Raw genomic sequence first — 25,241 nt, 5'->3', positions numbered from 1 at the left:
TTTCTGGATATAAGAGCATCTTAGCATGTTGGGCACACCTCCATTGCTGACTGTGTAATTAACACCTCTTTCTTCTCTATTACGGAGCACTTCTCCTTTTCTTGTATGGTTCTCGGCTCCTCCTTCAAGTTGGGAGCACAACTCCTCTATGAATGGAATTCATTTCTATCTCTGTTTGAGACACAACTCCTAAGGGTATGAGCACAGGGTATTCGCCCAGCTTCTTCTCTTGGTATGAAGCAGTGCATCTCCTGTAGTATGCACCTCAACTCCTTCTCAGCGTATGGCGTACAGCTGCTTCTCTAGGTGTGAATCCTAGCTCCTGCACTATATATGGGACACATTTTTTTTTTTTTCTTCCAAGGGGACACGTCTCCTCCATATATGCATCACAGCTCATTCTATCAGTTTGGAGATCTACCTGTACCAGAAATGGATTTCAAGGGTTGTGATGTGAAGGAACTGAAAGAAATCTCAATGAACCTGGAAGACGTTCTGAGCCAAATCTACAGAGTAGTAAATCACTTAGACCAGATGGAATGCATTCAAAGGTACTAAAAGAACCCAAGCATGAACTTTCAGATCTGCTGTTAGTAACATGTAACCTGTTGTTAAAAAATCTTCCTTAGTACCTGAAGACTGGAGGGTGGCCAGTGTAACGCCAATTTTTAAAAAGGGTTCTATGGGTTATCTGGGAAGTTACAGACCGGTAAGTCTGATGTCAGTGCCTGGTAAAATAGTGGAAACTATTACAAAGGATAAAATTACAGAACACATAGATAAATATGGTTTAATGTGACAGAGCATAGATTCAGCTAAGGGAAGTCTTGCCTTGCCAATTTGCTTAATTTCTTTGAAGGTGTGAATTAACATGTGGATAAAGGTGAGTTGGTTGATGTAGTGTAACTAGATTTTCAGAAAGCCTTTTACAAAGTTCTTCATGAGAGACTCCTGAGAAAATTAGTCATGGGATAGGAGACAAGGTTCTGGTGTGGATTAGTAATTGGTATTGGACAGAAAACAGAGCTTTTTCAGAGAAAATACCTTTTAGAGAGAGTCTGCCTGCAGAGAACAGCTCTGTCTCTTAGGCTCTTGACCTCCCTTCCCCCACATTTTTTAAACTTAGTGGGTGTGACTAGTTCTTTCTGGGGAGAGCAGATTTCAGCCTGAAAACCAACAGCTTTTTCAGAGAAAATACCTTTTAGAGAGAGTCTGCCTGCAGAGAACAGCTGTCTCTTAGGCTTAGTCCCTCCCACCCCTAGTGACATCTCTTAAATAGCCTCCCTACAGCCAAATTATCACTACTGACCTCTTCCAACTACATCTATTCCTAATTCATCACCTTCCCCCAGTAGCCCAGCCTACCAGTTTCACCCATTCCAACATTCCAGTGTTCCAGCAATCCAATTCTGCATGGCCATGTCCCCTATACACACTCTCTTCCTGATGCTGTCCCTTCCCAACCTACTCCTTAACCCAAAAACACTTTGCACTGCTGCTACACTTTACCCTCCCCTTACCCTCATCACCTCACCTTCTCTCCTTTCCCCTTCCTTCTCCTTAGCCCTCAACCTTCAACATTTCCTTCCTGCTGTTGACCCATCTCCATTCCTCCTATGCACATCCCGCCTTCGTCGCCCTACCTTCCCTACCCTTCTTCGTATTCTCTTACTCCTTCTCCTACTATCTGCAGGGGACATCCAGTCCAGGTCCCCCACACCAATCCTCATCCTATCTATGCAAACCACTCCGGAATGTCTCCAACCTCATTTCCATTCCCCTCCTCTCCCCCTCTTCCCTCCCCTTCTCGTGCACCCTATGGAATGCCCGATCTGTCTGCAACAAACTCTCCTTTACCCATGGTCTCTTCATCTCCCGTTCTCTCTAACTCCTCGCCCTAACTGAAACCTGGCTCACCCCTGACGACTCTGCCTCAGTCGCAACCCTATGCCATGGAGGCTATCTTTTCTCCCATTCTCCCCGCCCAGTAGGCTGCGGTGGCGGCATCGGGTTACTACTTTCGCCCTCCTGCAGTTTTCAACCTCTCCTCCTACCGCAGTCTCACTGCTTCTCATCCTTTGAAGTTCACTCCATCCGTCTATTCTACCCACTGCCACTCAGAGTTGCAGTCATTTACCGCCCCCTGATAAGTCCCTATTTTCCTTCCTTACCAACTTCGATGCCTGGCTCTCCGTTTTTCTTGAGCCCTCATCCCCATCCCTCATTCTTGGAGGCTTTAACATACACACTGATAACCCATCCGACTCATACGCTTCTCAGTTCCTCACTCTTAACCTGCTCCTTCAACCTCCAACTGAGCTCCACCCTTACTCACCAATCTGGCCACTGTCTTGACCTCGTCCTCTCCTCTACCTGCTCACCCTCCAATTTCTGCGCCTCAGCTCTTCCTCTCTCTGACCATCACCTGATCACTTTCACACTTCATCACCCTCCCCCGCAGTCCCGCCCACTACTTCCAGGAATCTCCAGGCTGTCGACCCTCCCACCTTATCCTGTCGTATCTCTAATCTCCTCCCTTCCGTCATGTCCTCTGAATCTGTCGACAAGGCTGTCTCCACTTACAATGCCACTCTCTCCTCTGCTCTGGACACCTTTGCACCACCCATCTCCCGTCCCACAAGGCATACTAATCCCCAGCCCTGGCTGACCCCTTGCACCTGATACCTTCGCTCCTGCGCCCGATCGGCTGAACGCCTCTGGAGGAAATCTCGCACCCATACTGATTTCATCCATTACAAATTCATGCTATCCTCCTTCCAGTCCTCCCTATTCCTCGCCAAACAGGACTGTTACACCCAATTGACTAATTCCCTCAGCTCTAACCCTCGTCGTCTCTTCGCCACCCTTAACTCCCTCCTCAAAGTGCCCTCTGCTCCCACCCCCTCATCACTCTCTCCTCAATCACTGGCTGACTACTTCCGCGACAAGGTGCAGAAGATCATCCTCGAATTCACCACCAAACCGTCTCCTCCTCTTCACCCTTTAACCCACTCCCTCAACCAACCAACCCAGGCCGCCGCCTCCTCTTTTCCTGATATCACCGAAGAGGAAACCGCCCATCTTCTTTCCTCCTCGAAATGCACCACCTGTTCCTCTGACCCCATCCCCATCAGCTTACTTAACACCATCTCTCCTACCATCACCCCCCCCCCCCCAGCTGTCATATCCTCAACCTTTCTCTCTCCACTGCAACTGTCCCTGACACCTTCAAGCATGCTGTAGTTACACCACTCCTCAAAAAAACCATCACTTGACCCTACCTGTTCCTCCAACTACCGCCCAATTTCCCTCCTACCCTTCCTCTATAGGATACTTGAACGTGCCGTTCACAGCCATTGCCTTGATTTTCTCTCCTCTCATGCCATCCTCTATCCGCTTCAATCCAGCTTTCGCCCCCTACACTCGACAGAAACTGCACTATCTAAAGTCTGCAATGACCTTTTCCTTGCTAAATCCAAAGGTCACTACTCCATCCTCATCCTCCTCGACCTATCCGCCGCTTTTTACACTGTCAATCACAGTTTACTTCTTGCCACACTGTCCTCATTTGGGTTCCAGGGCTCTGTCCTCTCCTGGTTCTCCTCTCTGTGGCAGCAGTGCAGCTCCATATATACTTGGACTCTGGAGGCAGTGTGAGGATCCTTCTCTGAGAGTTTAGTGCAGCTGGCCCACTGGGCGAGATCTCTGCTCCATCTCGTCTCCATCTCCCCCTCCCCATTCAGCTCCATCTTTGCCTGTGATCAATTTCAATTCCTTTTTTTTTTTTTTTTTTTAGGCCGCTTGTCTTGCCCATTCTTGATATTCAGAGTGGATAGGCTGCATTACTAGATTTGGTCTGGCTGTACCCCAGTTGGCTGGAATCTTTTGCTAAGTAGGCATTCACACTATGAAGGTCTTTGTCCTTGAGTATAGAGCCTCGCCTGGCTACCATTTGGGATGTATCTCCTCTCAGTTCAACTTTGGGGTGCCATATTTGTCTTAGCCTTATTGACACTGGCATATAGTTCCATGGATTCTCTTTGTCCACAGTTTGGGATACTCCCTCCTGCCTTCTATCAGGGTGTTTCAGGGCGGCTCTGTTGGAATTGGGTCCAGCTGCTGCTGTTCCCTATGGAGGGGGGGGGGGGGTGTCTTATCTACGCTTTCTTGTTCCCTGCCTTGGCTATGTGCAACCCGGATTTCCTGGCTTCCAGGGAGACCTATAGAGGTCATTCTGTGTTTCCCCAAGACCATTCCTCATTTGGAGGCTACAGAGTGAGAAATTGTCTTAAGTAATTTTTTTTTTTTCTGGCCTTTGCCCTTCCTTTTCTGTGCAATTTTCTTGCCCTACTAGGCGTGCAAATTGGAGCTTCTTTCAATTTGATGAGTGGCTTCTCTGCCTGCTCTTCAGTGCATTGTATTTTCTTACTGTTTGCAAGCTCTCCATTGTGGGCACTGCTCTGCTACATCCCATTATTCTGGACTGGTCTGGTATGACAAGGAATGAAAAATTCTTACCTGATAATTTTCTTTCCTTTAGTCCTACCAGACCAGTCTAGATGCCTACTCAATTAGTTCGTTATCTCTTGTTGGAGCTTGTCCATTCTGTTTTTAGATAATTTCTGGACTTCGTCTTTCATGTTTCTTAGACATGTGAAATGTCTGTATACCAATCAAGTATATGCCTCTTTACTTGAGGGCCTTCTTGGCTGAGTAGAACAAGCTCTCCCAAGTTTTTAACACTGCCCAGCAAAATGGTCAGAAGCACCTTGCAAGGCTATTCGAAATATTGGAGGAGCATCGCAAAAGTGGAAGACCATATTCCACTATGTCAACAAAAGGAGTAGCGTGACTAGCAGGGCTCTTCCGTAAAGAACCAGCAGGACATGGAATATAATGAATAAAACCTTTATATACTGTCTTCGTACGTTACACACTAACCCTACCTTACTCGGATCACATATTTATTAAGACTGTTTTCCAGTGATTACATTTGCCTATGCTCCTTGTGATTTCGTGTACAGACCTCTGATGTAGGCTCTATGCTGAAACACGGTGCTGTGTTGGGTCCTGAAGAATAAAGGTTTTAATCATTATATTCCTCGTGCTGCTGTTTCTTTACGGAAGAGCCCTGCTAGTCACGCTACTCCTTTTTTTTTGGTGTTCAAAATACTGATCATTCCAGGCTGCATGATACCCTTAAGGGGTGAATTACTTGGAACTATTTTTCTCTGTCTCCTTCTGATGGTAGATGGACATGATGTGGACTCCTCTGGTAGGACTAAAGAAAAGAAAACTATTAGGTAAGACATAATTTTATCTTCATTGACTTTATTTGCCTTTGCAGTTAGAGAGAAAGTTAAGGGCACATGTATACCACCTGCAAAGTCTGACTGGGTCAGTTAGCTAATCTCCATGTGCTGTTGTGAAGAGGCACGTTCATAGAATATAATTAGAAGTTATGTTGTTCATGATTGAGCAAGGTTCTTTTTACACAAAATGTTTATAAATATGGGTAGTAAAAATTTTTTTAATCTTTTATTTTAAATGACAATCCACCCTATCATGTCTTTGCAGAAGAGGGGGGGGTAGTAAATGGATGACAGTTCTTCTGAAAATGTGATATGTTTCACTTGCAGATTTATCATTGACTAATGAGACAGAACTGTTGCATACTGAGCATATCTGGTACCCAAGGATTCGAGAGGTATGGGATGAATAAATATATTGCCAGGAAAGTCCTTGTGGCTTTAGTGAGCCACTCCTAAAAGTGACCTGGGGAATGGGAAGGAGATGCCTCTGGTTAAGGGGAATTGCATATCATTGTCTGAAAGCAAAAGTGTTGAATGTGCACTTGATGTAAAACAGGGAAAATAAATTAAATGTTATATATCAAATTTTAATTTTTCTAAAGCATTGTGGTAAAGTATCAAACAGTCTGGCATTCAAGAAGATCTTATAACAGTGTACTGAAATGTCTCATTTCATTCAAAAATTGTGCACATGAAACTTTTGCTTTCAGTTGATATGTCCTTTCAGCATTCAGTTATGGATAGATTGACTTGCCAGAGATGGATGCATCCAGGGTTATACTACTTATCATTTCTGTAGCACTACTATACGTATGCAGCACTGGACATGAAGAAGACAGTCCCTGCTCGACAGAGCTTATAATCTAATTAAGACAGAACAAATAAGGGATAAGAGAATTACTGATAGGAATGATAAAACATGAGTACTGAACAAGTGAGTAAGGGTTAGTTGTTAAAAGCAGCATCAAAAAGGTTGGCTTTTAACGTAGATTTGAAAACAGCCAGAGTTTGAGCTTGACGTACTGGCTCAAGAAGTCTATTCCAAGCATATAGTGCAGCAAGATAATAGGAATGGAGTCTGGAGTTAACAGTGGCGGAGAAGGGTGCAGATAAGGGAGATTTATCCAGTGAATGGAGTTCCCTGGGAGGAGTGTAGGGAAAGAGAAGAGTGGAGAGGTACTGAGGAGCTGCAGAGTGAATGCACTTGTAAGTCAAAAAGAGGAGTTTGAACCTTATGCGGAAACAGGGAGCCAATGAAGTGACTTGAGAAGAGAGTTAATATGAGCATAGCGACATGGGCAGAATATAAGTTGTGCAGCAGAATTTTGAACAGGTTGAAGAGGAGAAAGATGGCTTAGTGGGAGACATGTGAGAAGCAAGTTGCAATAGTCTTAAGCAAGAGGTGATAAGAATGTGTATAAGGGTTCTGGTAGTGTGCTCAGAAAGGAAAGGACACATTTTGGTGGTGATATAGAGAAAGAAATGATATGTTTAAGCAGCCTGTGTAGATAGAGAGAGGAGTTGAAGATACCCAGAGGTTACAAGCTGATGAGACAGTGAGGATGCGAGTGTTATCCACAGAGATGGAGAACGGGGGAAGAGGAGCGGTGGGTTTAGGGGGAAAGACAAGAAGCTCAGTCTTGGTCTTGTTTAGTTTCAGATTATTATTATTATTGTTACATTTGTATCCCACATTTTCCCAATTATTTGCAGGCTCAATGTGGCTTACATAGTGTGGATTAGTAATTGGTTATTGGACAGAAAACAGAGGGTAGGGTTTAAATGGCCATTTCTCTCAAGGAGTAGGCGGTGATCAACATTGTCAAAAGCAGCAGATCGAGAAGGATAAGGATAGAATAGAGATCTTTGGATCTGGCCAGGAACAGGTAATTGGAGACTTTAGCAAGCGCTGTTTCAGTCAAATGAAGAGGGTGGAAGCCAGATTGAAGCGGATCAAGAATAGCTTGAGATGAAAGAAAGGACAATGGTGGTGAACAGCACGTTCAAGTATCTTGGATAGGAAAGGAAGATGGGGCAATAGTTGGAAGGACAGTTTGGGTCCAATAAAGGTATTTTGAGGAGTGGTGTGACTACGGAATGTTTGAAGGCATCAGGAACAGCCGCAGTGGAAAGTGAAAGATTGAGGATATGACAGATAAAAGGGATGACAATAGGAGAGAGAGTTCTAATTAGATGGGTGGGAATAGGATCAGAGGAACAGGTCATTAGTTTCAAGGAGGAAAGAAAACGTGCAGTTTCCTCTTCGGTGATTTCAGAAAAGGAGTCAGGGGTTGATGGAGGGTTGAGAGTCTGGACTAAAGGGATGGAGAGGTGGAGGTGACTTGGTTGAGAATAGAAGTTTAATCTTCTGAACCTTATCATGAAAGTACTCAGAGTCTGGGGAGAAAGTGAAGGGAGAGTTGGAGGTGAAGGCACTTTGAGGCGAAAGTTCAATGTGGCAAAAAGACGAGGGTTTGAGCCAAGAGAATTTGTCAACTGGATGTAGTAGTCCTGTTTGGCGAGTGAAAGAGCAGACTGGAAGGAGGTCAGCAAGAATTTGAAATGTATGAAGTCAGCATGGGCATAGGATTTCAGCCAAAGGTGTTCTGCAGAGTTGACACAGGAACGTAGGTAACGGATTCTAATGGTCAGCCAAGGCTGGGGTTTGGTACACCTTACAGAACGGGAAATTGGAGGCGCATGAGTATCCAGAGCAGAGGAGAGAGTAGTATTGTAGGAAGAGAGAGCCTCACTGACAGACTTGGATAACATAGTGGTTGAGAAGAAATTTGAAACACTGGAGGACAAAATAGAAGGGTCAATAGCCTGAAAATTCCTAAATATATTGGTTGAGATTGGATGGGACTGGGGGGTGGGTGTTTAAGTGTAAAAGTTATCAGATGATGGTCATAGAGGGGAAGAGCTGAGGTGCAGAAACTGGAGAGTGAGCAGTTGGAGAAGCAGATAAGATCAAGACAGTGGCCATTCTAGTGAGTGGGGGTAGTGGAGCACATAAGAGTCAATAGGGATCATTAGCATGAATGTTAAAATCCCCAAGAATGAGGGAAAGAGATGAAGGTTCAAGAAAGAAGGAAAGCTAGGAGTTAGTCATTGAGAAAGGAAGGAAGGGACTTATAAGGGGGTCGATAAATGACAGCTACTTGGAGAGGCAGAGCAGTGAGTAGATGGATGGAGTGGACTTCGAAGGATGCCTACCTGAGCTGCCAGGCTTAGAAGGGAGTTGCCAATGTGCCTTGCCACTGCTGGAACCTAAGCTTGGTATGGATGCTCCTGGATCTCATTGGAATAGGACTGGTTAAATGCCTGCTGTGACGACAGAGGGCCATTTCCCCCTGTCCAACTACCTGAGGCACCATTTTGCCTGGTGACAATCTTGGATGCACCTCATACTGGAGATAAGTATTGTCTTTCAGTGGTTTTATAATGGCCTCATTCAGGTTTAGGGGACAACCAAGTGCATCTCCCATATGAGCAGAAAGTCTATTCCATCAGCAAGATAAAAGGAATGGAGTTAGCAGTGGAGGAGAAGGGTGCAGATAAGGGAGATTAATCCAGTGAATGGAGTACCCGGGGAGGGAGTGTAGGGAGAGATGAGAGTGACTCAGGAGGAACATAGCCACCTCTATTGTGATGTCACTGTCTTTGTTGATGGCAACCTTTGAGGAGCAGTTCTTCTGCTCCTCAAACTTCTTCGTGAAGCGCTTCTTTGGTTGATGCTATGCTGCTCCTTCAATATTGTTTATCTAGGACAGGGATGATGCAGCTGATACTATAAATGCATGCCTTACCTGAAAGAGATGCCTCAACTGGTTTCCATTTCTAGTGCACCAAATCCTTGGTGCTTCATTGCTGTAGGAGGCTTGACCATTCTGTCAGTAATGTGAGACAGGTAGACATGGTGAGCTCTTCTATGAGTCTGAGTTGAGTGAGGAACTAGGAAACTTCTCGGAGTGGTCTACTGGTTTTGCTTGAAACCCCTCCCCATCGTTTGAGACCTAGTTCTCAGAGAAGCTTTCATTCATAAGTTTATATGGGGGATAGTTCAGGCGTTCCCATTTCACTTAGAGGAGAAGAACCCAGGGCAGAAATCCTGGATATCCTCTAAATCCTTGATTTCCCCCCCCCCCCCCCCCCCTCCAAAAGGAACCTGTCAGTGCCTGTTCGCAGAAATGCTGAAGCATGTACAGATGAGAATGTGGAAGACCCTCTATATATTTCCTATGCGTAATAAGGTTGACTATATGCATAGGTCCAAGATGCTCCAGGATTAGAGAAGCAGCAGTTTTCCCACCTTTCTATGGCGGTCAAATCCACTTTCTAAAAAGCTTAAGAGTTCCAAAACTCACTTCCTAGTATGCTTCCTAGGAGGGAGGCTTGGACTTTGAAATCTTTTTCAAAGAGATCATTTTATAATGCTGTGCTGTTGTCCTGCATAGCATCCTATCAGCTCTTCTTGTGTATATATTGTGGAACATTGTGTGCTGCATTAGTGGAGTTTGTGGACACCCTTCCTAGAGGTAAGGCTGATGAACACAGGCCACAAGGAAGGAGTGAAAAGTGCATGATCCGAGCAGTTTAGTGATATTTTCAGAATGGCGTCAAGAGCTTCTGCCTTGAAGATTTAGTGCCTGCAGAGTCACCTAGCTGTGGACCTCGGACCTTAGATAAGATGTGCAGGAAAAGCTTGCTGACATGCTTTGCTATAAAGAGAATCTCCTCAAAAATGAGATGCAGGAGGCTGATACTCTCATCTAGCAGCATAGAGACACCCTTAAGACCTCCATGCCCAATTCAGACCTGACCTCCTCCTTTTCCTCCAGGAGATGTCATAGTTGAAACCAACAAAGGTCCTATTACTCTTACAGGCTAGTTATCCTCCACTCTCCTGCTCACAACCTCTGTCGGGTTCTTGCTATCGTCCCAGATAGTAGATGGCCCAAAAGTCCCAACCTGAGCTAAAACCAGGAACAGGATTTTGACTTCCTCTATGAGAACATAGCCTCTGTCCCCTTATCTGTTCTGGACCTGTAGGACAGAGGCTAATTTGTTTCACAGGCAGATAGCCTTGTATCCTCACAGGTGAGTTCTCAAAATAGTCCATATATCTTACCATCTACAATTGGTAGACCAGTCTCCAGATTGCCCACTGAAAACATCAACGTTAAGCTGTCAGCATCGGGAAATACTTACAAAGGGAACCCTCTTGCAGATCAATGTGGTTGAACCTATTCTACTATCGAAAAGAGGGCAGGGATTTTATTACAAGTATTTTCTGATCATGAAAGAGACAAGGGTATACTACCTAATCATAGACCTGTGTGCCCTAAACAAAAGTCGAGGATAGTTTCCTCAGGCTCCCTTTCTATTCTGGATCTAAAGGATACCTACACTCACATTCAGATATATCCAGGCCACAGGAAGTATTTGTAGTTTGTCATAAGGAAACACTGCTATCAGTACGGTGTACTGCCATTTGGCCTCATGTCAACAGCTTGGATAGTCACAGAATGTTTAGCCATCATTGCAGCATATCCAAGCAGACTGAGGATCCATATGTTTCCCTATTTGGATGACTGGTGAAGCACACAACTGAGGAAGGTGCAGAAAGATCTGTTTGCGCAACCATTTCAGTGCTGAAGTTACTAGGGTTCATCATAAAGTATCCCAAGTCGCATCTAAAGTCAACTGAAAAATGGAATTCATAGGAGCCTTGCTAGACATGACTCAAGCAACTACCTTACTTCCACAGCAAAGGATAACCAAACTGCTTTCCACTGCTGAGGAAATTTGGGAGAGTCAGCAAGTTTCAGCTTGTCAAATGTTGAGAATGCCTGGTCATATAGCATAAATAGTTTGTGTCATTCCCGTGACTCGCCTACATTTGAGGCAAGCCCAGTAGATCTTATCCGTCCAGTGGACTCTGTCCATGAGGAACCTTCAGGATTTCATAACTGTATAGAGCTCTCTGTCCTGGTTGTCAAACCAATCCAGTTTGTCAACGGGAATCCCTCCAAATTCCTCTGACTTGGGGAAACTCATTTGGATGGGCGTCACACTCAAGATGTATGGGCTGCTCATGGGAGACTTTGTCAGATAAACTTCCTAGAACTAAGAACAATATAAAATGCTCTAGAGGCTTTCTGATATCTGTTATCCAACAAGGTCATCCTGGTTCAGACAGACAACCAGGTGGCCGTGTATTACATATGGAAGCAGGGAGGAGCGGGGTTGTATCTCCTAATACTGTCAGACTATGGAAATGGGCTATTTCTCGTGGGTTGTTCCTCAGTCACACATTTGTTCAGGAAGTTTAATGTCCTGGCAAGACAAACTGAGTCAAGTCCTGTGACCCCACTAGTGGATGCTGTGCAACAAAGTTGTCCCCAGGCTCTTTTGAGAGTGATGACCCTTTGCCACACCATTCAACAAAACTGCTCATTTTTGCCCCAGGATAGGATTGCATAACAGACTAGCCTCAGATGCCTGCATCGGGGAAAGGGTCTCCTGTGCACGTATCCTCCCATCATACTTTACAATGAAGACCATTTTGAAGGTCAAGCAAGATTGAGGAACTACAATTCTCATAGCTCCTTACTGGCTGAGGCAAGCTTATTTCTTACTTCTGTTGGACCTTTCCATCAGGAGTCTTACAAGCCTGGAGTGTTTTTTTTCAATACTGATCATGCAAGAACATGGCACTCTTGCATTCCTAGCGCTCACAGCTTGGATGTTGAGAGTGACATTCCCTGAACTTGCCCGGCAGTGTCTTACTGGTCTTGCTAGTTGGCTAGAAGGGATTCTAATAAGAGGACATATGGATTTAAATAGAAGAGGTTTGCCATCTAGTTTGAAGGCAAAGCCATAGATACTTACACATGCCCTACACATAATCTGCTTGAATACCTTCTACGTGTATCAGAGGCAGTTCCAAGACCAATCTGATAAGGGTTCACTTTAGTGCAGTTGGATCGTATCATTGGGTAGAAGGTGAACCCATCTCTGCACAGCCTTTAGTTGCCCACTTTTTGGGCTTGTTACTTATGAAACCTTCCATCAAGTCTCCTCAGTTTCATGGGATCTATTGCTTCACAGCAGATGAAAGCTCCTTTAGAGCCATTAGATAATTGTCACTTGAAGTACCTGACCTGGAAGATCATATTTTTGGAAGCAGCAACTTCAGTACATAGAGTACATAGACATAGAGTAGGTCCTGTGACTGATCCGTCTTGTACTAGAGTGATTTTGTGTATCCATTCAAAGTTTCTTCCTAAAGTTATATCAGATTTCCATCTTAACCAGCCATTATTCCTTCCAGCCTTTTTCCTAAACTGCACGTCCATAAAGTTGAAAGTGCACTGCACACTTTGGACTGCAGGAGAGCCATGGAATAAAGCCCATATAATGTCCACCCAGCTTTTTGTTTCTGTTGACCCAAACAGGATAGGGGCTGCCATCAGAAAATGCACACTTTCCAGTTGCCTAGCAGACTGCTTTTCCCTCATTTATTTGAGGGTTGTATACCAACTCATAATGTGAGAGCTGTGGCTGTGTCAGTAGCCCACTTGAGATAGCCTCCACAGGGAAGATTTGCAGAGCTGTGACCTAGACATCTATCTATACATTCACATCTCATTATTGTTTAGGACAGAATTCCCAACATGGCAAGTTTGGCCAGATAGTCCTCCGGAATCTATTTGTGGTTATAGAATACAACTCCATCCCCCCTAGGCCCTTCTCTTTCAGTTCCAGTCTACTTTCCAAAACAAAACCAAAACTGATAAAAAGGGCCTGTTGCCACCAAAATATTGATGTCTGCCTAGGTGCAGTGTCACTTGTGTGTTCTTTTCCCTTTTTCTGTTGAAGGCAGCCTATAGCTACAGAGTCCCAGTCATGAGGATTGTCATCAGAAAATGAAGTTACTTACCTATAACAGGTTTTCTTTGAGAGCAGCAGGACTTGAATCCTCACAACCCTTCCACCTCTCCAAGAAGTTGTATATCTTTAGCTAGTAATAGACTGAAGAGGTCCCATGCAACAGCAGAAGGCAGGAATGTGCAGTGAGGCAGCCCAAGATTCTAGAAAGAGTTGTTGGGGTACTGTTTCCCTGCTGTCTTTGGAGTACATCTTCAGGTAAGTTTTTTTTTTTTTTTAAATTAGAAAAGGGGTCATGACGTGAAGCTGAAGGGGAGATTGCACAAACTTAGTGAAAATGGTGTAGAGTATTAGAAATAAAGAAAGCTTGGGACAAACATACAGAATGTGAGCATGGGATCTATATTGTTGCAGTGGGAAGAGAAAATAGACAGACTGGCGGGTTTTTTGTCTACCATCATAACCTACCAGGATGTTTTGAAACCTAGTGATCAAAAACTTTATGAAGACATCATATTAAGTGTAATTTCTAACTTTGCTCATTTTGGTGTTTTTTCTCTTTTCCTTGGTATGTGGTGGTCAGATTCAAGGTGCCATCATTATGTCCTCTCTGATAGAAGTGATCATTGGATTCCTCGGGCTGCCAGGAGCTCTACTTAAATACATTGGACCACTGACAATTACACCCACAGTATCTCTGATTGGCCTTTCTGGTTTCCAGGCAGCTGGAGAAAGGGCAGGCAAGCACTGGGGCATAGCCATGCTGTAAGTACTCAAGAGTTACAAAATAGTTCAGGAAATTGTTGCCTTACTGGTGTTTAACATGAATTTGAAGCAGTACCAATTGTTTCTCCGAAGACAAGCAGGCTTCTTGTTCTCATGATTGGGTGATGTCCGACGGCAGCCCCAGGATCGGAAGATCTTCCTAGCAACAAGTTTTGCTAGCCCCCGCGTGTACATGCGTACCGCGCATGCGCAACTGTCTTCCCGCCCGCAGCACGAGCGTGCCCCTCAGTCTCTTTTTTTTTTTTTTTTTTCCACGGCTCGGATCGGCTGTTTTACGGTCGGTCTGGGCCCCAGAGAGACCCCCACTGCGTTTTTTTTTCGCTGCTTTTTTGCCGCTTGTTGGTGTTCTCGACGAGTTTGCTAGTCTTTTCTTTGTTTTCAAAATAAAAAAAAAGTTTCCCTGTAGTTTTTTCAGGTTTTTTCCTCGGTTTCCTTTCTTTTTTGGTAGCGGCCATTTTGGCCTCCCATACGGGTTTTGTCCCTTTTTTTGGTGCTTTTTCGGCATCATCACGGACTTTGACCTCGCCGGAGCGATTTTTCCGCCCATGTCCTCGAATCCTACCAGCGGCTTCAAGAAGTGCATGAGGTGCAACCGGACCATCTCGCTGACTAACAGACACGTTTCGTGTCTTCAGTGTTTGGGAGCAGGGTCATTGTCCCAACGCCTGCATGTGTCTTCAGCTCAAAAAGAGGACCCAGGTGGTGAGATTGGCTCAGTAGGACTTGCTGTTCGGAGCCAGGTCCGGTCCTTCGATGTCGACGGAGCCAGCGGTACCAAGGTCATCGCCGGTATCAATGTCAGCATCGGAGGGTGCATCGACGTCCGGAGTGTAGGGAATGGCTGTCCAGAGATCCCATGCTGGTAGCAGTGAACCGAATGGGTCTCCACCTGCCTCGAGGGCTCCTGCTCTGCAGGCCCCCCGGGACCGACCACCTTCAGACCCGGCCCCGAGGAGACGTCTGGATTCCACGACTTCCTCTTCGGTACCGAGAGGTACCGCTGGCGTGCTTGATGCGAAGGCAAAGAAGCACCGTCATCAGTCACCTTCCCGTCACAGTACCGAGAGCTCCGGGACGCCGAGGGAGTCGGCACCCGAGAAGTGTTGACGCTGAGAGGATCGCTCACCCTCTATACAAGAGGTGTCTGCGCTCTGCTCCGGACAGCCCGGTACCGCCTCTTCGCTGCAGACAGGTTCTGACATTGTCGCCGGTACCGGCCCCACAGCCTCGCTTGACAGCCACTCGGGACAAGCGCCTCGAGGCCATCCTTCCAGGTATCCTGGAAAGGCTGCTGCGTTCATCTGCTCCGGTATCGGGGGTGCTTGCGCCTCCGGTACCGTCGAGAGATGCGGCAGCTGGCTCCCCGCCCGTGGTGCGGACTGCGACGCCGGTACCGCTTGCGGCATCGGCGTCCACTGCCACCCAAGTTGACTCCCCGTCGACATAGCTGGAGGGAGCTTCGTCGTTGCCGGCGCGGGAGGAGTCTTCTTAGCACTGCCATCGAGGACCTAGTTCCTCCGCGTCGAGACGGGCTTGGCTTCGGACTGAAGTTCGTGAACTTGTGTCCGATACCGAAGGTGAGGCCTCGTGGGAGGCAGAGGAAGACCCAAGATATTTCTCTGATGAGGAGTCTTGTGGTCTTCCTTCTGATCCCACTCCTTCCCCAGAGAGAAAGCTTTCTCCCCCGGAGAGTCTGTCTTTCTCGTCATTTGTACGGGAAATGTCTACGGCCATTCCCTTCCCAATGGTTACTGAGGATGAGCCCAAGGCTGAGATGTTCGAGGTCCTGGACTATCCTTCGCCACCTAAGGAGTCGTCCACTGTTCCCCTTCATAATGTCCTGAAACAGACATTGATGGCGAACTGGACGAAACCGTTAAGTAACCCCACGATTCCCACAAAGATTGATCAGGATTAAAAAGTTTAATCTTAGTTTAAAAAAAAAAAAGGAACAATTAAAAATCAGATTAATAGTGCATTAAATGCCTATCCCTAAATTTTGTTTTTAAACTTTGTAATATCTTTCAGCAAAGCAGCTACGCCACCTCCCATAATTACCACACTGTCCTCTGCACCTCTTGCTGCTGAGAAAGCCGGAGATGGGGGAGGCCACAGCTGTTGCCTTTGCCGTTTCTGTATATATTTCTTTTATTGTTTTTGCAGCTTTATGTTGCGGCAGTTTCCTTCAAAAACTTGAGGTGGGTCAGGAGCACTCCTGTACCACATGGTAGCCATACTGAAAGTCTGTGGTTCATCTTTAACCAAGGGTGCAACTCAGAAGTCCCTGGGGCCTGAAATTACCCAGTTTATAATTAAGACAGGATTTCTGGGTTCTCCTTTCTGGATCTGTGGGTCCCCTGGGATATCATAACTTAATAGTGTGATCCAGAAGATCCAGGCTGAAAGAGTAGATTGCACTGAGAAATTGATCCAATATTTTGCAATTATTATAAGGGAATGTACTACTTTTCTCTTTCTTCCTCAGTCTTGAAAGGATTTAATTCACATGAAATATGGTCTTGCAGCACATCAAATTTTTCACATATAATTCCACCTTCACATGGGCCTTAAATTTGAGGTTTCTTAGTTGCGTAGTTTACAAAATACAGTTATAAGATGATGCCCTCATGGTCTGCCTCCTGAGGTGACAGCCTACAGAATGCTCTTTCTTTACCATCAGGATCTGACCAGGGCTCAAGTTAGTATTGCTGCTGAGCCTTGGAATAAACACCATTCTCTTCCCTTCCCTTCAGAGCCCAGAACAGCCCTGAACAAGACCTGCTGCAGTCCTTCCCCACCCATCTATCAGGAGAGACTGGTGCAGGAGAAAGTGCTTAACTTTTTCTGATTCTGAAGCTGCTGATCTGTACTCCAAGCAGTAGTAACCCGCAGGTCCTGACTACTGTAGTTGTTAATGGAATGGGAATTGATTGCTAAATAAAACCTCATTCCCAAATAAATGGAAGACTAGATGGCATGCTTTTAGTTACACCAAGACCATGTCTACAAAAGTAGTCACACACACTGAATGTAATTATTGAATAAATCAGTCTCAGTATTATAAGATTGCAAAGACTAAAATTAGAGAGTTTGTCCTCTTTGGACCTAGGGAGACATTTTTGTTAAATGTTTAATTTTCCTGTATGTCTGCTGATAATTGTGCAATATCATTTATAGCTGAACAGTGTTGTGTGCGCCAAGTTGCTTATTTATAGTACGTTTATCATGCACAGAGGCTTTTTTATGTATGTAAAAGGGCTTTTATAACCTTATCCCAGAGGTTATGCATATAAACATATGTATGGTGCCAAGAAGGCATGTACTTATGTGACCTGTGTGTAGGAGTATTGAGGGGTGGAATGTTGGTGGACTTGCAGTCTGCCTGCTGTTTATAAAATGTATGTGCAAATCTTTACACTAGTTCCCAAGCAAGCTTTAATCTAGGTGCAGTTTCTGCCATTTTGCAGCTGGTGTTTTATAAAGACACAGACACCTTTGTCATTATAAAATAGGCGCACACTTGGCCTTCACATATAGGTGGCCTGTTACATTGTTACGCTTCACATGTTAAAGTTGTGTGTGCCAATTGACTTTTCCTTCACCCTTGCTGGTTTGATTTCTAGCTTATGAACCATACATATTCTTGTAGAACAATAAACGTGTACTAAAATGTTCTCCCCTAGCAGTTTTTGTGGCTTTTTTTAAAATTTATTTGCTTTGATTTATTTTCTTCTTGCTTCTTTTCTAGGACTATTTTCCTGGTATTGTTGTTTTCCCAGTATGCCCGCAACGTTAAGTTTCCTTTACCCATTTACAAATCCAAAAAAGGCTGGACAGCATATAGATTACAACTATTCAAAATGTTTCCAGTAAGTAATGGTTGATATTTCTCTCAGCAGCTAAAGGGATGTTCTCATCCCAGGCAGCAGTAACAGTGAATTTGATTGTTGATGCTGCACCTGAGATTAATTTCTTTGTATTGGTGGCTTTTTTGGAGGAGATTTGGGAGGGGGGATGCATTTTGAAAAAGGTGATCTAAGTTTTACACCACTTTAGAGTGATGATTGAACAAGACAAAAATGATGCCAGTGTCTCTAGCTGAAGCTAAGATGCAGGGCTGATTCTTAGATAAGTTTGTTTAGTGATTTTGGGCAAGCCCATTTTATTTATTTATCATCTGTGGTCTTTGTCTTAAGCACTTATAACAGTGGTGTAGCTACAGGCCCCCCCCCCCCCCCCCCCCCCCCCAAATTGGCTCTAAGGCTCCTGGTTTGGATGTCGGGGGTCCCCTGCAGGCTGGTTTCACTGCATTGCCTATCCTGTTTTTCTCAGTTGTGCCGTGAATGCTCGTTTTAGTGAAACAGAGCATGCACGGCATGACTGAGAAGAGCAGGACAGGCAATGCTGCGAGACCAGTACGGGACAAACATTTCAGCTGGTGAGTGTTAAGGACCCCCCTCCAGCCAAGTTATGATGAAGCAGTGGTTGGGGGGGAGTGGTGGGGAGGCTGGCCAAAATGTGCCCTCTCCTCCCCTGGTCAAGGTCTGGCTATGCCACTGACATAACTATTTCTACTCTTAACTTTACAGTCAGCCATAGGGCTTACATACCTCATGACATCCCATAAAAACTGAGTTAGACAGGGTGGGTGCAGATAGGCTGCATTTATTACAGTCAGAAGAAGGTTGCTTGGACATGTTGGTCCCTTCAACTCCCTCCCTGCAGAGTGCTCTGCAGACTTAGTGGTATCAGTGATGGTGTGCCATAATGTTCTATGAATACTTAAACTTCAATTGGCATAACTCCATTGGTTAGTGCTGTTCTCTGAGAACAAACAGTTATTATAATCTCACATGTGGGTTAGGTCATCCATGGAGTCTAGTATGGACACTGCCATAGTGCACTGTCACTTTAAAACTTTAAGGCAGTGCCCCCAATGTGCATGCGCCTTCCTGCCTGACACTCGAGCGTGGGACCAGCAGTCAAGCATTTTCCGCAGAGCAGAGGGGGGTTTGGTTTTTAATCTCACCTCAGCGTGTCAAAATGTTTTTCATTTTGGTACCTTCCCTTTTTTGGGATATTTCTCTTATATTTTTCTCTTTATTAATTTTATCGGTTTATTGATTTCCCCCACCCCAATTATTTTTTCTTTTTTTCGGCCTTTGAGGCCTCTGAGCCCTTCTTTTGGCCTGGGAGCATCAACCATTTTCGGGTATGGAACTCGCCTTTCGACCTTGCATTGCCGTTTTTTCCTTCTATGTCAACAAGGGTGCGAAATTGATTTAAGACGAGTAACTCAATGCAATAGGACCATTTTGTCCACAGACCCCCATAACTGATGTGTTCATTGCTTGGATCCAGAGCACCAGGACATACATTGTGGCCTCTGTGCATGCAAAAGAGGACACTTAAAGCCCACAGAGTCCAGCATGAAAAACTTGTTGGTTCTGCATCAGCGTCGAGCTTGGCAGGGGATTCGACATCTACATCAGGTTCACCAACCCAACAAAATTAATCATAATTAAAACCCCTAATTGTACAATTATTCCAGTTTCTCAGTTCCATTCTAATTGTTGTTATACATGGATGACTATAAATTGTTACCTTTTTGTGCCTAGCATGATTTATCCTTGCCATTTTCAGGGCACAGACCGTAGAAGTCTGCCCAACACTGGCTTTTAATTACCAGTGTTGCCACCCAATCTCCGCTAAGCTTCTATATATCCATTCCTTCTAAACAGGATTCTTTTGTGTTTATCCCATGCATTTTTGAATTCCATTACCATTTTCATCACCACCTCCTGCAGGAGGGCATTCGTATCTACCTCCCTCTCCGTGAAAAAATACTTCCTGACATTATTCCCAAGTCTGTCCCCCTTCAACTTCAATTTATGTCCTCTAGTTCTACCGCCTTCAAGTTGTTAGCCATGTTGAACCTGATCTGATGGGATAATGTGGGATATAAATGAAATAATAAATAAGCATCAGGAGTGTCTGACATAGAACTCTGCGCCGGGTCTGCATAAGGACTCTACATCCTCCTCATTGGTGCCTTGTGCATTGAGGGACCTGAAGCATCACATCAACCGTCAGGGGCACCAGAAACTCGACTGATGCATGTGTCAATATCAGCAGAGGAACTTTTCTACAGCCTCGGAGACTCTTCTGTTTCGATGCTTTTCCACACACAGCTTATGCTGTAATTGACACATTCTTCCATATACTACTGAAGAGGAGTACATTCAAGTGTCAGACTCTGATCTCTCTTGGGAGACAGATCAGGACATCTCAACTGAGGAGTCCTATGGCATCCCATCAGACAGTTCTTCGCTGCCTGAGAGATGTAGATCTCCTTCAAAAAGTATATCCTTTCCTGGCTTTGTCCGTGAGGTACAGATCAAACACTGGGTGTCCTCAATCGATCGGTTCCAATTCCTATAATTACTGACTTTATCCAGAAACCTTAATTCGAAACAACGTAATAAAATACAATCAATGCAACTCAAAACCCACATACATTAAGTAATTAATAATGTGCTCAGTTTTTTTGGTGTGTTATTGTAACCCAAAGATTTGAGAAGCATATACACACGTTCTTCACATCATCGCACACCCTGCCTCCAACCAGGTATTCATATATAATAGCAGATCTATCAAATGTTAAACCCACTTAGCTTAAATGTGGGTGCGGACGGAGCTGTAGATCTTCGCTCAGTTTTCAATGTGTGTAAACAGCGCCACTGTTGATCTCAGTTCATGGATGCTGTTCTGAATCAATGGCTACTACAACACTTTTCCATCTCAGTCTGTGTGAAGTGAAATTTCAAAATTCCCTGTTCCCAACATAGGCCATGTTTCGCCAATAAATTAGCTCTTCAGGGGAACTTAATCTACAAAATTAAAAATAAACTTTAAAACCCAAACCAAAGCTAAATTAATCCTATCAAAACCAGAACAAATCCTAAAAATAAACTTTCAGTAAACCATGTCATTAAACAACTGCATATATTAGAATTCTGTCTTAAACTCACTGTTCAGCAAAACCAGGGAGGAACCCCGTCCAGCCCGGTGAAAATCCTGCAAAAGAATGCCCACACATGCTCAGACTTTATAGAGGGGAACAGCTGATGTATGAACATGGGAAAAACAAAATTAGATCAGTGCCTTTGTCGGACCCAACTCTGAGGAGACGCGAGGATCCCACGACCTCATCGGTACCGAGGAGTCTCGATGACAGGCGTTGAGCGAAGGCAAAGAAGCACAGTCATTGTTCTCCTTCGCACGGTACCGGGAGCTCTGGGGCGTCGAGAGAGTCGGCACCTGAGAAGCGTCGATGCCGGGAGGATCGTTCTCCCTCGATACAGGAGGTGCCTGCCAATGTGTCGGTCTCCTAGCAGCCTGATGCCTGCTCCCGAGCCTCCACAGATTCTGACACCACCTGTTCCACCGACCCTGCAGCCTTTTCTGATGGTGGCTCTCGACGAATGCATCCAGGCTCTGCTTCTGGGGGGGATTGCTGTGCCAGTCTGCTTTGGTGTCTGGGCTGCTTGCGCCTTCCATGCTGCCGGGTGCAGCGGCGTCTGGCCCTTATCCTGCGGAGAGGTCCCCTGGCCTTGGTGCCGCCTGCGGCATCGACGTCGGCTGCTACCCAGGTTGACTCCCCTTCGACGTTGGTGGAGGAAGCTTCACAGCAGTCTAGGCAGGTGTCGACTTCTCGACATTGCGATCGAGGACTTCGTTTCTCGGCGTTGAGGCAGGCTCAGTCTCGGAGTGCCCTAAGGGAGGTCTTACCCGATACTGAAGAGGAGCGTTCGTGGGAATCAGAGGGAGACCCCAGGTACTGGATTTTCAGAAGGCGTTTGACAAAGTGCCGCACGAAAGACTCCTGAAGAAATTGCAGAGTCATGGAATCGGAGGTAGGGTATTATTATGGATTAAGAACTGGTTGAATGATAGAAAGCAGAGAGTAGGATTGCGTGGCCAGTATTCTCAGTGGAGGAGGGTAGTTAGTGGGGTCCCGCAGGGGTCTGTGCTGGGTCCGTTGCTTTTTAATGTATTTATAAATGACCTAGAGATGGGAATAACTAGTGAGGTAATTAAATTCGCCGATGACACAAAATTATTCAGGGTCGTCAAGTCGCAGGAGGAATGTGAACGATTACAGGAGGACCTTGCGAGACTGGGAGAATGGGCGTGCAAGTGGCAGATGAAGTTCAATGTTGACAAGTGCAAAGTGATGCATGTGGGTAAGAGGAACCCGAATTATAGCTACGTCTTGCAAGGTTCCACGTTAGGAGTTACGGATCAAGAAAGGGATCTGGGTGTCGTCGTCGATGATACGCTGAAACCTTCTGCTCAGTGTGCTGCTGCGGCTAGGAAAGCGAATAGAATGTTGGGTGTTATTAGGAAGGGTATGGAGTCCAGGTGTGCGGATGTTATAATGCCGTTGTATCGCTCCATGGTGCGACCGCACCTGGAGTATTGTGTTCAGTACTGGTCTCCGTATCTCAAAAAAGATATAGTAGAATTGGAAAAGGTACAGCGAAGGGCGACGAAAATGATAGTGGGGATGGGACGACTTTCCTATGAAGAGAGGCTGAGAAGGCTAGGGCTTTTCAGCTTGGAGAAGAGACGGCTGAGGGGAGATATGATAGAAGTGTATAAAATAATGAGTGGAATGGATCGGGTGGATGTGAAGCGACTGTTCACGCTATCCAAAAATACTAGGACTAGAGGGCATGAGTTGAAGCTACAGTGTGGTAAATTTAAAACGAATCGGAGAAAATTTTTCTTCACCCAACGTGTAATTAGACTCTGGAATTCATTGCCGGAGAACGTGGTACGGGCGGTTAGCTTGACGGAGTTTAAAAAGGGGTTAGATAGATTCCTAAAGGACAAGTCCATAGACCGCTATTAAATGGACTTGGAAAAATTCCGCATTTTTAGGTATAACTTGTCTGGAATGTTTTTACGTTTGGGGAGCGTGCCAGGTGCCCTTGACCTGGATTGGCCACTGTCGGTGACAGGATGCTGGGCTAGATGGACCTTTGGTCTTTCCCAGTATGGCACTACTTATGTACTTATATATGTACTTTTTCTTCTGATGAGTCTTTTGGAATTCCCTCAGTCTCCTTTCTGGTGGAGGGGAAGGATCATTCTCCACCGGAGAGTCTGTCCTTTACATCTTTTGTCCGGGAAATGGCTACAGCTATTCCTTTCCCTATGGAGGTTGAGGATTAGCCCAGGGCTGAGATGCTCAAGGTCCTTGATTATCCTACTCCACCTAGAGAGGTTGTGACGGCTCCTCTACATAAGGTATTGAAGGAAGCCCTTATGCGGAACTGATCGTTCCCTTTGTCTAGCCCTGTGATCCCAAAGAAAACTGAATCCCAGTATTGGATCCACAGTGAACCTGGATTAATGAGATCTCAGTTACCCCACAATTTCATGGTGGTGGACTCCTCCCTCTAGAGAGCCAAGAGTACTAGGGACTATGCCTCGGCGCCCCCAGGCAGAGAAGCTAGGACTCTTGATTCTTTTGGGAGGAAAACGTGTCAGGCCGCTATGCTCGCCGTCAAAATTCAATCTTACCAGCTCTTCACAAGCATCCACTTGCGGAACTTGGTGAGGCAACTGTCTAGCTTGGTTGATGCATTCCCTCTGGAGCAGGCCAAGCCTTTTCGCCGGGTGGTCAGGCAGCAGAAGGCATGTTGAAAATTCCTGGCCAAGGGTACGTTCGACACTTTTGATGTAGCATCCTGGATCGCTGCCCAAGGTATAGTGATGCGCAAACTGTCATGGCTGCGTGTCTCTGACCTGGATCATTCGGTCCAGCAGCGAATGGCGGATGTTTTTTTAGTGAGAAAGTAGAGGATCTAGTTGACAAGATCAAGAAGCATAATGATGCTATGGATTCTCTCTCCCGCCGGGCGTCTTCTGATACTACCTCCTCATCTAGGAGGTTTTTTGGAGGGAAGAGGAGTGCTCCCTATTCCTATGCTAGGCGTAGGTAATCCCTGCTTCTCGGCAGCCTGCCCAGGCTTAGTCCCAGCGTGCTCGTTCTCATCAACAGTGTGCGCCTAAGGCCACTGCGGCTCCCCAGCAAAAGCAAGTAACGGGTTTTTGACAGGCTCCAGTTCAGCATAGCCTCAGTAAACATGTCCGTACCGAACAACTTGCCGAATGGGGGGAGGTTAATGTTTTTTCACCAAAGGTGGCCTCTTACAACCTCCGACCGGTGGGTTCTTCAAATTGTCCGGTTAGGCTACACCCTCAATCCGGAATCCAAGCCTCCAGATTGCTCAGTCCTACAGCTCCCAGCACAAGCAGGTACTTGTTGAGGAACTCTCTGCCCTTCTACAGGCCCAAGCGGTCGAACCCGTTCCATCAGGGGAAGAAGGGTTGGGATTCTATTCCAGGTACTTCCTTGTGCAAAAGAAAACAGGGGGGATGCGTCCCATCCTAGACCTAAGGGCCCTGAACAAATTTCTTATCCGAGAAAAGTTCAGGATGGTTTCCCTAGCCACCCTTCTTCCCATAATTCAGGAAAATGATTGGCTATGCTCTCTGGACTTAAAGGATGCTTACATACACATCTCGATACTTCCAGCTCACAGGAAATATCTTCGATTTTGGCCGGGAACACAGCACTTTCAGTACCGTGTACTGCCTCTGCGCCCAGAGTGTTTACCAAATGCCTAGCTGTAGTCGCAGCGTCGCTACGCAGACTGGGAGTACATGTGTTTCCTTATCTCGACGATGGCTGGTGAAGAGCACATCGAAGGAGGGTGCTCTGGAGTTCATACGAATGACTATTTGGGTGCTAGAGCTACTGGGGTTCCTCATAAATTATCCCAAGTCCCGGTCCAAAAATTGGAATTCATTGTAGTTCTGTTGAACACTCAGCTCGAGCTTATCTTCCCGAGGCAAGGGCGGACTACCTTCTGTTCCTGGTGTCCATGGTTCGAGCGTCTCAGCAGATCATGGCTCGGCAGATGTTGAGACTTCTGGGGCACATGGCCTCCACAGTTCATGTAACACCCATGGCACGTCTACATATGAGATCAGCACAATGGACCCTAGCTTCCCAGTGGTTTCAAGCTGCGGGGGATCTAGAGGATGTAATCCAACTGTCCACTGACTTTCGGAGCTCTCTTCAGTGGTGGATGATTCGATCCAATTTGACCATGGGGTGACCATTCCAAGTTCCTCAGGCACGAAAAGTGCTGATGACGGATGCATCTCTCCTGG

General features: G+C 45.7%; 1 protein-coding gene across 4 annotated transcripts in view; it reads left to right on the top strand.

The window, feature by feature from the left end:
• The window catches only part of SLC23A2 (solute carrier family 23 member 2), a 326,193-nt gene that overhangs the window by 211,825 nt on the left and 89,127 nt on the right, over window positions 1-25,241 (top strand). For all 4 annotated transcript variants that reach the window (XM_030201843.1, XM_030201844.1, XM_030201845.1 and 1 more), the window contains 3 exons: window positions 5,640-5,707; window positions 13,789-13,970; window positions 17,740-17,860. In XM_030201843.1, coding sequence (XP_030057703.1) covers window positions 5,640-5,707; window positions 13,789-13,970; window positions 17,740-17,860 — 371 coding nt within the window. The remainder of the gene's footprint in view (window positions 1-5,639; window positions 5,708-13,788; window positions 13,971-17,739; window positions 17,861-25,241) is intronic.

The sequence above is a fragment of the Microcaecilia unicolor genome, chromosome 4 (genome assembly GCF_901765095.1).
Source record: "Microcaecilia unicolor chromosome 4, aMicUni1.1, whole genome shotgun sequence".
Lineage (NCBI taxonomy): Eukaryota > Metazoa > Chordata > Amphibia > Gymnophiona > Siphonopidae > Microcaecilia > Microcaecilia unicolor.
This window is presented reverse-complemented; position numbering and strand designations above follow the sequence as displayed.